General features: G+C 34.6%; 2 protein-coding genes across 3 annotated transcripts; one reads left to right on the top strand and one right to left on the bottom strand.

The window, feature by feature from the left end:
• The first annotated feature begins 2143 nt into the window (after positions 1–2143).
• Positions 2144–4496, top strand: LOC143581098 (uncharacterized). Its single transcript, XM_077063962.1, has 2 exons — positions 2144–2398; positions 4071–4496. Exons 1-2 carry the CDS (start codon positions 2249–2251, stop codon positions 4422–4424), a joined length of 504 nt encoding a protein of 167 aa, XP_076920077.1. The 5' UTR covers positions 2144–2248; the 3' UTR covers positions 4425–4496.
• Positions 4497–5288: 792 nt separating this feature from the next.
• On the bottom strand, positions 5289–14572 carry LOC143581097 (kinesin-like protein KIN-4A). Of its 2 annotated transcripts, XM_077063960.1 has the most exons (24): positions 14352–14570; positions 13680–13826; positions 13052–13201; positions 12714–12955; positions 12453–12616; positions 12083–12244; positions 11798–11889; positions 11550–11657; positions 11345–11461; positions 11170–11257; positions 10340–10452; positions 10159–10257; positions 9960–10073; positions 9757–9873; positions 9331–9411; positions 9174–9245; positions 8992–9082; positions 8848–8879; positions 8660–8757; positions 8264–8362; positions 7349–7570; positions 7108–7261; positions 6170–6325; positions 5291–5688 (listed from the first exon to the last, which is right to left on the bottom strand). In XM_077063960.1, exons 1-24 carry the CDS (start codon positions 14478–14480, stop codon positions 5464–5466), a joined length of 3072 nt encoding a protein of 1023 aa, XP_076920075.1. In that variant the 5' UTR covers positions 14481–14570; the 3' UTR covers positions 5291–5463. The 2 variants fall into 2 exon arrangements, with proteins under 2 accessions (XP_076920074.1, XP_076920075.1); XM_077063959.1 differs by having other exon boundaries at positions 5289–5688; positions 11170–11461; positions 14352–14572.
• Between the last annotated feature and the right edge of the window lie 3768 nt (positions 14573–18340).

The raw sequence follows: 18340 nt of genomic DNA, 5'->3' as shown, positions 1-18340 counted from the left end.
CACAAATAAAAAAAGAGCCGTTGGGGGTCTTGGAGCCGTTGGCTTTAAAAAAAAATTATATTAATTATATTTATACTATATAAACAAACCAAACTCATTTTTTTAACACATTCCTTCCACTTCTATATCAATTTATATCTTTTACACAAATATTTCTACCAAAATGTTTCCAAACAACAACCAAAATATTCTCGGTTTCGGTCAATTTGCCCGTCAAGGCAACCAAAATCCACAACCAAACCAATCTACCGCCCCGACGCCAACCGTACCCGTCCCGCATATGATTGACCCGCAAATGGCCGCGTACATTGCATTTTTACAAAACTCTATGCCTAATGCGGTGCCCGGTTTCCAAAACCCAACGGCAAACATTTTTGCCGGTTCGGGTTCCCAACCCGTCCCGGAGACCGAACCCGAGGTCGAGTTCGTGCCGGAGACACAACCCGTCCCGGAGACCGTAGGCGGTTCGAGTCAACGCGGACATCCGAGAAAACACGCAAAGAAGCCCGCCGGCGAACCTCGGGTTAAAAAGACGGTGATAACGTGGAGTATCGACGAGTGCGTACTATGTGCTCGTGCTTGGTGCCAGATATCGGAAGATGTCAAATGCGGTAGGTTTTTAAAATACATATATATTTTTTTAAATTTGTTATAACAAACATTAAACTTGTAATGTTTTTATTTTTTTAGCAAACTATCAAAAAATGAGGGTATTTTGGCACAAAATTATAGAGAGGTTTCACAACCTTGGCGGGACTCACGTCGAGAAAAAGATTCGTTACTGTCGAAATGGGGCGACATAAACACCAAATGCATGGCTTTCCATACGGTTTTCTCTCGGATGAATTGAACTAGGAGTAGCGGTGTCTCGGACGCGGAAGTCATGGAAAACGCTTTGACTGAGTTTCAACATAAGGTCGGCGGGACCTTCAACTACTTTGGCATTTGGAAAGACCTATTGAGGCATCACCCAAAATGGGGCATGGTGTTGGATGCCGAAGCCGAAGCCGAAGGTGGTCCGCGTAAAAAAAAGTCTAAAACATCGTCTTCGGTTGATCTAGACACGCCCCGTTCCGACGCTCGAAACTTCAACTTAAGCGATAATGATGCCGTGAATACTACCGAGATGCCTCAGCCGGGGGTAGAAGAACCAAAGGCAAAGGAAAGGGGAAAGGGGTCGCTTCGTCGTCGGCAACGGGTTCGAATCCCGAATTGGAAAGCCAATTCAAATTAATGAACTCTCGACTTCAAGATTTACACGAACTTGGAACCCAACGACTTCAAGTAAATTTGGACGCCGTCGACCTACTTAGAAGGAATGAAATGGACAAAGACATCGAGGTTTTATCAAACGAGCTATCCGAAGACGACCCGATAGTCCAATCTCTAAAAGCCACTCGAAGTGTTATTTATGTTTTTTTTTTAATTTGATGTATTTTTTTTAATTTAGTTTTTATTTGGAAGTTTAATGTATTTTTTAATTTTATGTTAATTTATTTAAATGATTTAGTATTTAAAAAAACAAAAAAAATTAATAATGACTGGACGCCACGTGGCGCATAATGCATGGGGGTGGAGAGTTATGACTACAACCTGTTTTTGTAAAAAACCATAACTCTGACTATGCGCCACGTGACGCATAATGCCTGGTAATGGAGCTTTATGACTACACATGGTCTAAGAGTTTTAAAGTTTGAACATAAATGAGTTGGTTGATTTTAAATTTCAGCTTATTAAGAATAAATGAATCGAGCCGAGCTAGCGGGTTAAACTTTGAGCCCAAACTCCAGCTGATGCATGCTTGGTCTTCATCAAATAAAAATCTTATTTTTTAAATAAAAAAAGCAGATGTAACTTTTTTTTTTAAAATGTTGAATATCAATTCTAGTAGCTTTACAAATAATGAGTGTATTTGTTTTAAACGGCCGAGATCGAATAATATCTTGATCTAACAGGTCAAAAACAAATGAATCTTTTGTGGACACCAAATGCTTAAATCACATAAAAACAAATCATTTATTCCAAATAATATAAAAAAAAAAAGAAAAGAAAAAACAAATTATATGAGTAGAAACTAGAAAGTAGTATTAATCATTAAAAAAAAAGGTAGTATTAATCATCAAACCAGACACACAAAACAACTCAATAACAAAACCCAGAAACAGAACTCAGGTTTCAAATTGAAACCAAAGCTTCAGAGAACAACAACAACAACAACAATAATAATAATAATAATAATAATAATGCCATGGACGCCGATATGATGGATACCGACGCTCCGGCGACATCTCCGGCGCCACCTCCGCCGGAACGCTCCTCAATTGATGCCGTCAGAGGATTACTTACAGTTGCCCGCCAACTCATTGAACAAGGCAAACCTTCTGAAGCTCTTCAAGCGGTAATTATTATTGTTATTATTATTATTATTATTATTATTACTACTACTCTGGCAACTTGATAATTACTTGGTGTGATTCGAATAATCCATTGCTATATGGGTATTTGTTATTAGTAAAAAAATCTATAATTTGAATATTTGGTGTGATAATATGGGGATTAGGTATTATTGATTTGATGCTAATGTATGAGTAACATGATCTAGTTGGCTTAATTGTTGTCGGGCCCAATAAACGGTCCTAACCCGAGAGTTAAGGGTCTTTTAATGATCAAGTTTAGGTTATTAAGATTTATTTGTTTGGTAAGCTTTGTTAGCATGTATAGATGAACCGAGTTAGGGTTTAGCAAGTGTGTAATCAACGTTTTGAATGATATTCCGTTGATGATAATAATATTGGGAGTTATCTAATTTGCGTTTCGTGTGTTTTTCGTTTCCTGTTTGTCAATTCGTTCATGAGCCAAAAATCGCATCATTCCGAGCTCTCCAGATAATCCACCATGTAGTAAAAATGATCACCTCAACATCATTTTTTTTGTTCACCCATCTAGTCGAGTCCAACCAGTTAATAATATTCTTAGGCCCCTTATTAATATTAACCGGGAGCTCCACATCCAGCCAACGTCCTATCGAGTTCCAAATGTTAGAAGCCAAATAACACCCTCCAGACACATGATCCAGAGCTTCCACCGAGATTGAACAGACCGGACATAGCGTTTAATATATCCATACTAAACAATGGCGAAGGATATTGAGGGCCAGGGGTGCCCCCCCCCCCCTCCGCTTTTTCGCGCAACAGTGTAATTTTAGCCGTTTTTCGTCTGAAATTTTTTATACGTACTGTAAATTTACCCGTTTTCGGCCAAAAATGTAAGCCCCCCCCCCCCCCCCCCCCCCCCGCGTTTATGAATAATTAAATACATTTTGAGTTCGCCCCCCTGACATTCGTGCCCAAGCTTCGCCACTGATACTAAACATTCAAGTGTTGTCAACTCTCACTCTGCTACAATTGTTAATATTCCTATCAAAACATGATGATTATGATCTTTCTTGGTTTCCATAAGTTCATTTATATTGCTAATTTAATTATTTCAAGTCCTTTGAACTCTCCCGTCTTAACAAATCCGTTGTTTTGTCTCTAATGACAAAAAGTCTTGGATCATAAGCAAAATATTTCTTTTTAGAAGGGTCCAAATTTTAGAATTTGCTTTGAACCTCTGAAAAGAATGGGTCACCCCTAGGGTTGAGTAGACATGAGGCAAGCCTGATATTTATAATGAAAAACATGTGCTAGTATTATTTTTAGTTCTCTTCGTTTCATATACATAATACATGCATGTTTAGAGTAAAATGCACTAAGCCTTTTTTTGCTAGAACTATCTAGGACTTTATGATCAATATTTGAGTATAGAACTTGGAATAATAGCGTAATTGCGCTGCAGTACAAATACAACCAGTGTACTAATATATACGTTACAGCTTTATAACTAGTGTAATAATTAACGCAATGATTATTACGCTGGTTGCATTTGCGTTGTGGCGTAATTACATTAACATGTTCATTTTGGTAAACCCCATTCGTTTAACTGTTCGTTTTCAGTCATTTGTTTGGTTAAAGTTAAATGAATGAATGTACTTGCATTAAAACGAGACAATACCACTTTTTTAATAACAGGTAGTGACGGCAATGAGAGCCAAAGGAGGTGAAACCGCAGCTCTACAAGCCCTAAGCAGGGCCAAAGAACTTTACAGAAACAAAATACACGAGACAAGCGCGGCTGAGGAGCTGGCATCATTATTTGCTGAGTGTGCAATTGCTGAATCTTTACATGAAATCCCCGATCCACCCCCAGGCCCACCTCCTGTTGAACCTGATGCTACTGGAACCTCAATACTTGCAGAAACCGGAAGAAAACAAGTCGTGATTGATGCATTCTCGGATGGTAGTAGTTTTGTTTGTCAAAAATGTGGCGGTCTTGTCGGCAACGACCGAAAAGATGAGCATTATGTGTTCTGGTGTGGGCGTTAATGAGATTAAACGTGTTGGTTTGATGGTGTAATAATAAACCGAGATAAGATATGCATATGGGTGTGTAACTTTAATGAGGTTAGTCATTTTATTCATTATGTTCAAGTATATGATGATCATAATTCATAAATGCCTATATTGCATAGGTTTTACATATATGCTGATGAAAATTTGCAGCCTGGCTGAGTTGAGTTGTTTAGAACCCTACAAAATTTGTGGTGGTTGCATGATTTAGTGGTGAAACATGTGATTCATTTACTTATAAATGAGTTGATTTGGGTTTAATGCTTAACGGGTCTACTCTGAATAATTCGAGTAGATACCCGAAGTGTATTTAAATGCTCCTCTAGGATCTAGTTTAACGCGTTTTCTAATTTCTAGGATGTCTGATTGCGAATGAGATTTGTAAAGAAATCTAATACTAAAATAAATAACTTAAAACAAGCTTAGTTTACGGTAAAGGTTGGGTCTATAGATGACAAATTGTTTTTCATATCCGATCAACTAAACATCCGCATCCACCATTTCTAATTCTATATTTACTTCATTCGTATCGGTCATTCTTAATGAAATTGACAGTGTACTTGACATTAACAAAACACCAACTTCACTGGCAAATATCTAATTCCAGCCGTTTCGTATCGTAACCTCTTGAAGACCGTATGCTCAATGCAATATGACATTTACCCAGTCCAGTTTGTTAGCAAGGTATTGGCAAGTGAGTTTTCTGGTAACGATTCTCATGGTTACCGTATGGCCTAACCCAATATATTCTAACATGTTACAAGGCACAAATGATGAAATGAAACTAAAAGATGATTCTTTGGTAAAATTCAAGAGCTTACAGAGAATATTATATTAATAACACTCTTGACAAGAATTACATATTTGTATCTTTGGTTGTCAATAACGAATGAAACCTTATAACACTCGTAGCCATACATCACCTACATCTAAATAATCAATACAACTAACCCGAAAAAGAAAAGGCATCATCTACAAGTGCGCCACAGAATATACACCACCAAACTTGTTAAACTCAGTGTCTTCTATGATGATAGACGGTTTTTGGTAATCGCGGTTTTGATCTCATCATTGTTTCGTCACTGTGACGGATGAGTTCTGAAAGTCTCCATGGTTTTTGCCACTTCCATTTAAATTGCAGTAGCCATTGATGATGACTTCTCTTCCACCTCCATAATTTCCCAGAAGAATTCCCGATTAATGGTGACTTCTTTAGTGTCATATGTCCCACTGGAACCATCTGTGTTGAAAGATTATTATATCAGTAAACTAGAGATGTTTAAATGTGATAATATGAGTAGAAATGGGTTGGACTGAGTTGACCCAAAACGCCCTTTGTCCAAACGGGCTGGGCTTGGTTTGGGTTGACCCAAAACACCTTTGTCCAAACGGATGCTAAGCGGGTCGCGTTTACAGGTTGACGGGTCCAACGACCCGACAAACCCAAAATTGTGTCAAACATATAAACCCGAATGCGTAAGGCACAAACATTCGCGGGTTGACATGAACACGGCCCGTTTAACTCGATTTTTTTTTTTGTATTTTAAAATTTAAAATTACAATTTTACAACCAACAATGCAAATATATTTAAACAATTAAGCATTGAAACTACACTTAATGCGTTTGACCCATTCGAGAGATTAAATATGACCCGAATCGAGTCGTTCAAGACCGGTAGAAATTGCCACATCATCAAAGAAACAGAGAATATGAAACAAACCTTTCGTTTTTGGTCTAGAAAAGCTGCTGATTCCCGGACCGAACCATTGGCTATGCCCGCAGTGTATTTGAGCTGTTTGGGTACTGGAATAGAGCTCGGGGATAACGGATCACTCATCTCATCCGCCACTTGTTTCAATGAATTATGCGAGTTCACCTGTTTTAAGGGACGATTAGGAATCGGAAATCATTAAAACATTGCCTTCCAAAGATAACATACTAAGAGAATAATTATTATATTAACTGAAACTAATTCAGAAAAAAACCAACATACTTTCTGTTTTTTTCTCTCAAAAGTTAGTCAGCAACTACTTCCACATTAATATCTCTCTACATGTTAAATTTGAACAAAATTTTAAAATAGATATTTAAAACAATTTGGGACTAGTACATCCCATCATTTTGCTTAATGCTTTATTTTCTTACGTTAGTTATACTTTCTTATCCCAGTTATGTTCCATTCCAACTTGTTTAAAAATAATGCAAAGGTTTGTTCAAATTTATCATGTAGAGTAATTTTAATATACAAAAATTATGAGAAATAATTTAGCAAATTTTAAACATAATTATGAAAGGAAATTTTTTGAAACAACTTGAAACCGGTACATCCTGTCATTTTACTTACTCATTAATTTGTTTTTCTTACGTTAGTTATATTTTTTGTCTTTGTTTTTTTGAAACAATTTTGTTCAAATTTAAAATGTAGAGGGACTTTAATGTGAAATATTATCAAATTTGAAAAAAAGTATAAACCTGAACATAAATTAAACAATTTATATCTACCGGTTCCAAGTTGTTTAAAGAAAATCACAAGTTTGCTCAGAATTATTATGTAGAGGGCAACAAATTACAGAGTAATTTTTCAAAGAAAAATCAGAAAAAATGTTGGGTTTTTAAAGTATTTTCCCTTATATTATTAATAATAACACGCGATCTTACGGAAGGTGACGAAACCAATGCAACTGCAACGGTTTGCTCCCTAACTTTTAGTTCCTTCTCAACTTCCTTTCTTTTCAATTCACTTTGTCTTAATAATCCCATAAATTCTTCTTCCATATCCTTCATTTCAAGATCCTTTTCCAACAACTGACACCTATATAAGATAATGAAAATAATCAATAAACCCATCAAATGAAATTATTCCCAAAAGCTATGATCAGGTTTATGTTTATTAACTTACCTTGCATGTGCAAGAGAATTAAACATATACTGAAGCAAATTCTTTGCATCCGCCATTGATCTCAGGTGGTTCCATCGACCACGATTAGCAAATGTGCGTTCGCGTTCTTCGGCCTCGGATAATTGTGAAGCCATTGATACAAGCGAATTTGATGAAATGTTTAACATGCTTTCCAATGAAGATATTCTTGACATTCTTGCATTTGGTGACAAAGAAGATGCCCTTAAAATACATAAATTACAACACACAAAATTAGCTGACTTAGTCAAAAGTAGGTGCTATAATGTGCGGTTTAGGTTCGGTGGTGGGTCAAATTGTCTATTTTTTAGAACTTGAAAATAACAAAGAAATATACCTAGTAAGATCCCACTTATAGCATAAACTACTTGAAGCGTTTAGTGCTTAGGGTTTAAGGTATGCCGAGGGTGGGACAAGGGTGTGCAAAAAAACCTGAAAATCGAATCGTGTCCGTAACCGGGAAAACCAAACCGAATTGATATAACCGAACTGAATTCAATCGGATGAACTGAATTAATTGAATAACTGAAAAGAATAAATTGGTTTAATCAGTTGAATTTGGTTCGGTTAGACACATTCTAATTCGGATTGATTCAGTTTTTGGTTAGGGGCAAAAAAGATTCAAAACCGAATAAACTAATATTCGAACCGACAAACACCCTTAGATGAGGGTAAACCTTTCCTCTATCCTAGAGGAAATATGTAATTATTTAGTGTATTAAATATGATTACAAGACTATATTACTAAATGACAACATATCTTCTTTTAATTCGAGCAACTTAGGACATTGTAATTTTGATAATTTTATGCTTAATTTTACTTGTTTGGACGTCTTATTAATAAAATACAACCGAATAGACCTGTTTCATACTAATGGGTTGAATTTGCAATTATACCTAGAGAAGCCATTCTTTCCTCTTGGAGGGCTAACACCTTTCGAAGCATATTCATCAACTTGTCTGAGAACCGCTAGCTCTTCCGCAAGTGCAGTGCGTCTACATAAAACACAAAATTTTTCCCAATAAGATTAAAAAAAACATTTTTTTATCAAGATTTATATTATAAAATAGGGATGATTTTATATAGAGGCAACCCATATATTCAACAATTTTCATCAAGTTCAACCAAAGGCGTGCCAAATGACGAAAGTGACCTTAACTTTTTTGAACAAATAATTTTAACATATAACATGTTGACACCTCATCAAGGATAGTTTTAAAATTTTAAAACCTTAAGCTCGTATTCGTCATCTGGCATGTCCTTTGTCAAATGATTAGAAATTAGTTACTTACACTTGACTTTGTTTCTTATATTCGTGTCGAACTTCATGCACATTCACCATCACTTCAAGCTCATGATCAAGCCAACGCTGCAATGCCTTCTCATTATTCTGAGAATAAAAAGTTAATTCAATTTGGATTTTTATAAAGCCCAAATATATTAAAAATTGCATAATAATTAATAACACCTAGACATTTACCTGTCCATTAGCTCCATTCCCATTGCTAGTCACTGTAACAGAGAATAATTCAAATCAATTGGAAGATCATAAAAACATCAGTGAATGGTGTGAGGGAGGTTTCTGTAATTTTGACCAAACTACAAGGACCAAAAATGTAATTACCTGAATTCTCACGGGTAGACCTGCGGGCTTCTAGCAATTCTTTTAGTCTCTTTGTTGCCATTGCAGCCTCTTCTGTCTTCCTTTGAAGAACCTAATTTTTTTCAAAAAGTAGTAACAAATAAATTGAAATGAGGGGAATTTTAATTTTGACGAATATGAATAACAATAAAATAATTACTAACCATTTTTTGACGTTGATTGAGAGCCTGTAATTTGTGTCTTTCATATTCATTCCTCCTTCCTTCCTTCTTTAGCTGAAGTTTAATAAAAAAACATTTTATTTATATCATTTGTATATAATCCAAAAAAAAAACTAAAAAAATAAAATAAAATATATACCTGCAAGAGTTCTTTTTCGCGCGATGCTTTCCATTGTCGGAATTGTTCAGCTTCTTGTTTTATCTTGTGTTGTAGTTGAACCTACAATCACATCAAAATCAGTAGAAAATAAACTTGTATACAAACTATATTGTAACATATGAATGACCCATTTTGACCTGCTTTAAGTTAGCACACAAAGTATTACTTCTTTAGCTTCTAGTTTCATACGAGTAGGGCTGTAAACGAACCGAGCTGAGCCAGGGTGACATCAGGCTCGGCTTTTTTACAAACTAAGCCAATTCGTCTAATATTGTTCGTCTTAATGAGATGAAATGTTGAGCGCTCAGCTCGTCTAAAGTTCAAGTCGGCTTGTTTATTTACTATATTCTTATTTCACGCTTGGCTTGGTTAGGCTCGTTTACAGACAAAATCGTTTTTTCTCACCTTTTGTGCCTTTATGAATTGTATTTCTTCTTGCAATCTTTTTGCAGCTTCATCACTCTTTTGTTTTTGCCTCGAAAGCTGAACTTGACTCTCTTGTTTCTTCTTAAGTTCCTGAATCTGATATTTAAATAAAAATAAATAAATTATCATTGACCAACTAACATCTCAATCTAAACGGGAATGAAAAATTATCGACTTCTAACCTGTGATTCAAGAGACTTCAATTTGTGGGAGTGTAAATCTTGCATTTTTTGTGTTTGACCATCTGAAGAAGCAGACAGGTTTTCAACTTTAGTGAGCAATCGGTCCCTCTCTATCTGCATTAATAAAAAATATATATTTTAAAATGATATAACCTGCAATATAGTTTGCTCACATGTATATTAATATTCATATTTCAACCTGCACTGCCAGTTTTTCTTGCTCGAGTTCCATTATTTTTTTTCCAAAATGTTGCTTGAGGGTCATAGTATCAGATCCTTCAAAAAGTCTCATCTCTGACTGCAAATAAGTAATGATTTATTATTAATATACGTAAATTCATACAGAAACTGAAATAAAACAAAATAATAAATTAGCACACCTCTTTTTGTTCTAAACGTGCGTTTAACTCGTGTAACTCCTTGTCCATAGAGTCTTGGCGAAGGGTATGCTCTAACTCTTTAGCTGCTTCTTCCTCTATGACACCCGAATCACCTGTATAATATTATTCAATAAATCATTTAAGAAAAAGATCCAAACATGTAGCAAGATTTACCCTATACATGGGTTGATTCTTAACACAAATTTGTCCTTTTATTCAAAAACTGTGTTCTTCATATGTAATTTTGCATTTGACAAACTAATTGACTATTAGAGGTGTAAACAAGCCAAGCCGTTCGTGCTGCTTGAGATCGGCTCGCTGAAAGCTCGAACCAAGCTGAGATTATATGAGCTCGAGCTTGAGCCTAAAAATAAGCTTGTTTTAAAAACGAGCCCAAGCTTCACCTATCGAGCCCGCTCGCTAGCCAGAATGAGCCTGTATTAGTATATATATTATTCAATATATATTTATATTGATCATCATTTTATACAAAATTATGATTAAAATAACTATATGAATGCATATAATTTAGTTATTAATTAATAAACAAGTCGAGCCCGAGCCAAACCCGAGCGTGAAAACTACTCACAAGCATAACTTGAGCTTAGCCATTTACACCCCTAGAAATAGAGTTCGAGCTCTCATAAGTTAAATGAGCCAAGCTTGAGCTTAGCCATTTACACCCCTAGAACTAATCTATAATAAAAGAACTCAATGCTTGTGGACAGAAATTGTGTCTGGTCAGCCACTTGACCCATTTTGACATGAACTTGAAATTGCACGTAGTGCACGTTCAAGAAAACTAAATTTAGACGAGGAAAAAAACCAACCATTTTCACTCATCGGATAATCAGATGAATCTACAGTTTGCAAACCCCTTTTAAGCCCTTCATTTTTCATGCAAAAGGAATCACCAATCTGCCATTGGTACAGAGTTAAATGAGAATATGGTTCGGTTCTTGAAGCAAAATTTATTATGCTATAATCATTGTCAAAGTTACATACTTTGGCAGAACCCTTTTCAGATTGATCAATAACACCACCTCCCATACGGTACTCATGAAGTTCCCTGCATAGATCTTGATTTCTAGCTTCAAGCCAAGTAATCCTCTCCCGAAGAACCTGATTAAAGTTTATGTCACAATTATTAAATAAAGTTTTATCATATAATACGATTATAATGAGTTGGCGTTTTATAATTTTTATTTACCTGTAATTCAACTGAAGAATCTCCACCACGAGCACAAAGTTCTGCTTGCAAGCATTCTAATTGTTGGCGCATCTTTAACATTTCATTGGACACCGGATCCCTATTCACCTGTTCATTGGTTTAAAAGAAACTTATAACAATTAATGCGTTACTTATAATTAATAGAAATTATATTGTTATAGCCAGATCGAGCTGCAAGCTTTTTAAACAGCCCTAGTGAAAAGAAAAGGCATATACTATACTCTTACCACTGGCTTATTTTGGATATTCCGAGCACGATTTGCATACTTTAACGTGTTTAGAGTTTCCTCAGCGTTTATATCAGCAGGACTAACACACGCTGGAGATAAAGAAAATTTAACGTTTACTTAGTCCATAGACGTCAAATGAGCTTCAATACACTAAACAAAAATATAATTAAAGATTTCTTGAGAAGAAGAATAAATGGCGTTTGGATTTGCATTTAACAAACTCAAAACCCTATTAATAACACTAATAACTATAATTAACAAAACTAAAACGGGAGATGTTACCTATCATAACAGTTCTACTGTTCCCACCAAGTGAGTCCTGCAAGAGCCGAGTAAGTTTACTATCTCTGTATGGAACATGAGCGCCTTCTTTCCGTTTTTTCTCATCACCAAGGGCACTTATGACATTTCCAAGTGCAAGAAGACCCTTGTTAATATGAACACCTATTTAACAATATTAAGCTATTAGTAACGGGCCAAAATGGATGCGTATTGAAACATATCATTTTTAGAATAAAAAAAATAGACTTTGAACGACTTTCAGCCTGTTTGACTTGTTAACCTGTTGGCCTATAAGCTATTTTTTTATCTGACCCGTTTTGAGATAAAATACAACCCAAATCAACCATTCATAAGTACCATCTTTACTCACCTTCTTTGAAGCGCATGCCATCTGAACCCGTTCGTTTAGCTCGTTCTGATCCAGCAAGATCAACTAAATGCAACTTGGCACAAAGATATTCATCACACATAGAATCATTTGAGTTTGACTTGCTCATTTGTTCTAATGTGATTGTAAATATCGCGTGTGAACGGCTGCATAAAGAGTTCAAAAGAAAATAATTAGAGAACAATTTTTGTAACGTTGCTTAAAAATTTTCAAAAAAGTATTAGATATAGTTGGGGTATTAACCTTGATTGATTATTCATGTTTGTGCTCCCGGTTGCCCGACTTAATGATCCATGCTCCAGGCAATCTGTCATTTCTTTTAGCGTTTTAACACTACATTCTGTAGTACCCGCGAGTGTTATGACACCATTAGACGTTTCACGAATTTGTATTGGTGGTTTCCCGGGAATATTTGTTTTCCCATTCTGCCCGTTTGTTAGCTCCGATTTGTTATCCAACAAGTCCCGTACTTCTTCTTTTAAAATCTTCACATGAAAATTATTTGATCAGGCTTTTATTTATAAAAAATATATACGGTTTTACATATTAAAGGCCAAAGGGAAAGGTATTCTTCAACACACCTCAATGAAGGAAACATGCAGTTGGAACTCTACTTGATGTTGTAAAGATTCAATCTTGTTGAATAATGCATTCATGGCTTGAGGAATAAGCCCTGTTTGGCAACAGTCTTTAAATCCAGTACCCATGGTGTATGTCTTGCCCGAGCCAGTCTATAACATTAAATACATCAAATCTATCATAATGATCAATATCTTGTATTTGGATAAGGCCACTACTATACAAATACCACTCACATACTATCCAGACATCACTGAAGTGTCATACAGCCCGTATTTCAGGGCGAAAAGTGGTCAAACGGGTCGCTTTGATAGTCATACAGCCCGTACGATATGGTGGAAAAGGTCATACGGGTCGTATGAGGGCCAAGGCATACGGCCCGTATGATGTTGACTGAAAATAAATGACCCAAGTGACCATGACAAAGACATACAGGTCGTATGACCTTTTTCGTACTATCATACGGTCCATATGACATCATACAGCCCGTATGATGTGATACACAATCTGGTGTACACTTTTGCGGGTGATGCACCAATCCTTGGATAATAGTGGTTCTGATTCAGACTATCCAACTACTTGTGGACTATTCTATTATCTAAATTATTAACTTTTTTTAATTAAATGTACCTGGCCATAAGCTAGAACTGTAGCATTATATCCTTGAAACAGACCGTCAACAAGAGGAGAAACACACTCTTCAAACATGGCTGATGGTGGGGACCCAGTGCTACCATACACATGATCAAAAGTGAATGAATGTGTACCAAGTTGCACCTGCAACACAACCAAAGATTAAGATAAATAAATCGTTCAATACAATGAAACAATTATGATGTTATTATCACAATTAAATCAATATGCAGGATGTGTTTATGCCATTATGTGATTATAACTATATGTATAAGTGCAGTTAAAGAAATATGTATAAATACATTTTGTAATTAGGTAAATTACCATATGAAAATGAAATTGAGTCAAAATTATGCAAGAAACTTCCCAATTTATGAGGAAAATCATATCTAGCAAACTCCATTACTAATAATACTCAGTTAATTTCATAATCAATAAAAAAAACTCATATATTTTAGAACATGCATTAATTTGTCGATCAATTCTCTTAAAAAAACATTATTAAACTTAATTAACACTCCTATTAGATTAACCAGAATCAGGACCGTAAGCAATCGCATCATCAGTTCACACCAGATCTCAATCAATGAATGAAAAAAGAAATCGCCTCATATTCATTCAAAGCAACATTACATTGAATGAATGATTGCATGAATAATAATAATGGACCTGTGGCTTTCCAGATACGACGGTGACGCAATCCTTACAGGCCTGAAGCCTTTCATCTCCGATAAGCGGGCGTATATGTACGGCTACTTTCACACAACAATCATCGGCCGGAACCGGAATCGCTTCCATCAATAATAATCAGAAACTGAATGAAGTGTAATTTGACAAAACAGAGTGAGTAATTTTAATTTTATGGGGACTGAAAGTGAGTTAGTAACCCCCTTAAGAGAATGAAAGGCAAGGGGCAGTTGGGGAAGAAGAAGAAGAAGAAGAAGAAGAAGATGTATTTGTGAGTGTGGGTGTGCGTTCACTGGACAACAGTCCGCAAACTTCTATACCACTCTTTCCGGAATTACCCTTCCTTCAACGGCTTTTGTGCCTTCCTACTTTCTCTATTTACCCTTTTGCCTCCCGGGAATAATTATTTATTAATGTAATAGCCAATGAGTTTTATCGGTTGTTTTGTAGCATCTTAATAGTTTACCTCTTAATTATTCAGACTTAATATTATTATTTTTACAAGGCTATGAACAATTAAGAGGATTAACAGGCTATCAAACGACCTCTTATGTCTTGGGTATACTTTAACTCCAAGGCGTTAACGTTGATTTGGTAAAGGTTAACAAGTAGGGCATTACACCCTTTATAGGTTAAGGAGCATTTTGGGTTAACGGGGCTTTAAATTTCTCTATACTCACACACAATAATTTAAAATTTGTTTTTATATTAAATTAATAAAGTTAAGCGGGGTTAAATCATTTCCTTCAAGTGAGATTGTGTAAAAAATGATAAAATGAGTGATGTTGCTCATGCGCGGAGTTATAAGGGGCATGAATTTATACCGAATTGTCTTTAGGGATGAGCAAAATCGGTACTGGTACCGGTTGGTACCGGTATCGAACCGATCAGTACCGAAATTGGTACCGATTTGGTAGCGTCGGTATCGAATCGGTACCAAAGTTTTGAGTTTCGGTACCGGTACGGGCCAGGACCGGTATTTCCCGAATTTTTGCCTTCAATCCCTGTATCGTCCCGGTACCGGTACCAAGACTTAGCGATTTTCGGGACCGAGACCGGTCGGTACCGGTACGGTCCCGATCTCATCCCTGGTTGTCTTAGCTCAACTAATCAACTGGCATTGGAAGAGAGGTTGAAGACTGCAATGTCTCGAGTTTGAATATGACTCAACTGGGGTTTTACCGCAGTGAGCCCTTAAACAACAAATTTTCGTCAAAAAAGGAGTATCAAATGCTTTATGCGATCGATGATGTATGAAGTATTTTTGTTTTTCATTAGGTTCCTCCGAATTAGAGGTCTTTATTCGTTACAAGAAATAATAAACCCGTTAAATACTATTAATGCAGTCTTTGTACAATAGTATTTAAAACAATTTTAAAGTAAAAGATAATTATAAATATCAAATGTTTGATAAAAAATATAGAAAGTATATATTAAATTAATAAATTTTGAAGCTTAAATTTTAAGAATGATAACAATTATTTTACTATTATGAATTGGTTAAAAAAGGTGATATTTAATGTAAGAGTGATAAATAACAAAACTTGTAGTATTTTATTAAAGAGTATACATATAGATATAGATTCCTTAAGAAAAACTATTGATATAATAAGTGGTTAAATATATTTATACAAGAAGAAAAGGAAAAGAAAAAAAGGAAAAAAAGAAAAAGTAGGTGGATAACAGTAAAGCAAGGGAGTGCCACGTGATGAGAAGTAAGGCACGTGGACGGACGCCTTCCATGTATGTATGTATGTGAATGTGAATATGAATTATGATGACATGCATGCATACTTGTCATGATGTTAATGTGTCCTAATATCAATATAACATAACATGGTAACCACGAAAATTCAATCAAAGCATCTCGGTTTTTATGATTTTATATAAAAGAAAGTGGTGTGTTGTATGATTATTATTGAAATAGCTCGTGATTAATGCGCTTGAAAAAGTTTTAAAGTAATTCATTCAAAAATAGATTAGGTTTATAAACGGGTCGAGTCCCGTTGTGGCTCGCTAATTGACTCACTCGTTTGACTCTCTTAAATAAGCCTCAACTTCTATCTTGTAGCTTAAATAAAAAAAAATACATTTTTTAACATCATCATTTTAAAATCCAATTTGCATCAAGACCCTTTTTTTCTTTAAGTTCTAAACGAGCTAATCAACTCAAGCTTAAGTTTTCAGTTTGGTTTAAAATTTGTGTTGAGCTTGAGCTCGTTTTAACTCGATTCGGCACGTGAACCGTCATAATGTATAATGAGTCATTGATTAGTAAATGATATGTATTTATTTTTGTCTAGCATTAAGAACTAGTTTATTTGGATAAAAGAATAAACTACCTCTTATAAAAGTTTTCATAGTAAAACTAAGTAAATAGTATATAGTTGTCCTAGTAAAAATTAATAATATTCACCCCTCTCAAATTAAGAGTCGATGCGCTACCATCTTTTTCAAATTCCTACACATTATAATGTGGTTTAAGGTTAGTTGTTTAAAACGCTTTAAGTTTATATTTACGGATGATGAGAAAAGAAGAGCATTATGTTCATATTACAAAATTTGAAGTATTTTTTATAAGCCTACTTGATATTATTGTGTATTGAATCCTTACAAATACCAAGCTAGGTGGTATTTTGGTGTAAAAAATTGTTATTTAAAAAGAACACTAATAAATGAGCTATATTCGTGTTGACCTGTCTACCCAATTTAATAACCTAGTTGTGGTTGGGGTATGATAAAATTAAACACAACTTCATCAACTTATTTAATCTATGACAAATATATTATTAATTTTAATTAGCCAGCCCACTTAAATTTGTGTAATTTGTTCATGATTATATTATAACATGTGTTTAACTTTGGTTAGTCGATTTATTATCCGTTTGCAACTTGTTTAACCTATTTAAGAACGAAGTAAAGGTCCAAGAGCATCAAAAAATGATCCAATCAAGAATTCAAACACTTGTAATTTGAGAGAGAAGCTCGTTTCTATTAAACTCATAAACTCGACAAAAATAAACAATTACATAACCTTATATTTGTGAACTAAACTTATACAAATCCTAATCTAGTCAAACTCAATTAAATAAATATAAAAGATAATCTTAATGATAAACCTAAACAATTCAAATAATAAATAAAAACATATTAATCTAATATATAATTTATTCTAATTGAAATAATTATTTTCTTTTCTTAATCTTTATCCTCTTGAATCGGTTTCTATTTTTTCTTCCTTTGATCTAATCCAAATTAATCCAACCTAGAGGATGTTTATATTACATGGTTTAGATATGTACAAGGACGGATCTAGCATATGTTATGAGGTATTCCGCACTACCTTTCAACTTTCTTGAAGAATTACATTTTTAGTGCAATTTTTTTCCTTAATTTTATAAATAGGCTAGCCCTGAACAAAAATTTTTAACACGCGTTACCTTTCAACTCTTTTAGATCCGTCACTAAATGCATATTGGTTAGTAGTTTAATATTTTGTAATTGTCTTATGTTCTAAGTAAAAGGATTGAATACTTTATTCTTAATTGTGTATAAGATTATTGGTTTTTTAATTATACTGTGTGATGAATTGATGATAAAAAATCGTAGATTTAGCATTTAAATGACTTTAAAGAAAACTGATATAATACACTTTTCATGAGAAATATTGATAACATTAACTACTTGTTTAATTTAGTCATCGTGTCCTTTCTTTTAAATTTTCTTTAGATGTAACTATACTTTATCATATGGTGGTGAATCGTAGTTTCTATAAAAGGACCACCATGTGCCGCCTCTTCTTTGTGGCACGGATAAAATAAAAGCAAAAAAGAATAAACTTTTACTAAAACAATATTGCTATTTGCTAGGGATATTGTGTATGGACACCCCAAAGGTATCTACTTTCCCGTTACCAATCATATTATTGATTAATTCTATTAATCAAATCTATAAATTTTATATGCACAATA

The sequence above is a fragment of the Bidens hawaiensis genome, unplaced genomic scaffold (genome assembly GCF_021521415.1).
Source record: "Bidens hawaiensis isolate Kalapana, Puna unplaced genomic scaffold, B.hawaiensis_p1.1 tig00030808_1, whole genome shotgun sequence".
Taxonomy (NCBI): domain Eukaryota; kingdom Viridiplantae; phylum Streptophyta; class Magnoliopsida; order Asterales; family Asteraceae; genus Bidens; species Bidens hawaiensis.
The sequence above is the reverse complement of the archived record's forward strand: the minus strand, read 5'-3'. Positions and strand labels throughout refer to the sequence as shown.

Bases quoted from the DNA above. Each gene is read 5' to 3' on its own strand.
- LOC143581098 (XM_077063962.1), top strand. From the start codon at position 2,249: ATGGACGCCGATATGATGGATACCGACGCTCCGGCGACATCTCCGGCG. The intron at 2,399-4,070 runs GTAATTATTATT...TTTTAATAACAG, and splicing joins CTTCTGAAGCTCTTCAAGCG to GTAGTGACGGCAATGAGAGC.
- LOC143581097 (XM_077063959.1), bottom strand. From the start codon at position 14,480: ATGGAAGCGATTCCGGTTCCGGCCGATGATTGTTGTGTGAAAGTAGCC. The intron at 7,262-7,348 runs GTAAGTTAATAA...TATCTTATATAG, and splicing joins AATTCTCTTGCACATGCAAG to GTGTCAGTTGTTGGAAAAGG. The intron at 6,326-7,107 runs GTAAGATCGCGT...CCCTTAAAACAG, and splicing joins CATTGGTTTCGTCACCTTCC to GTGAACTCGCATAATTCATT.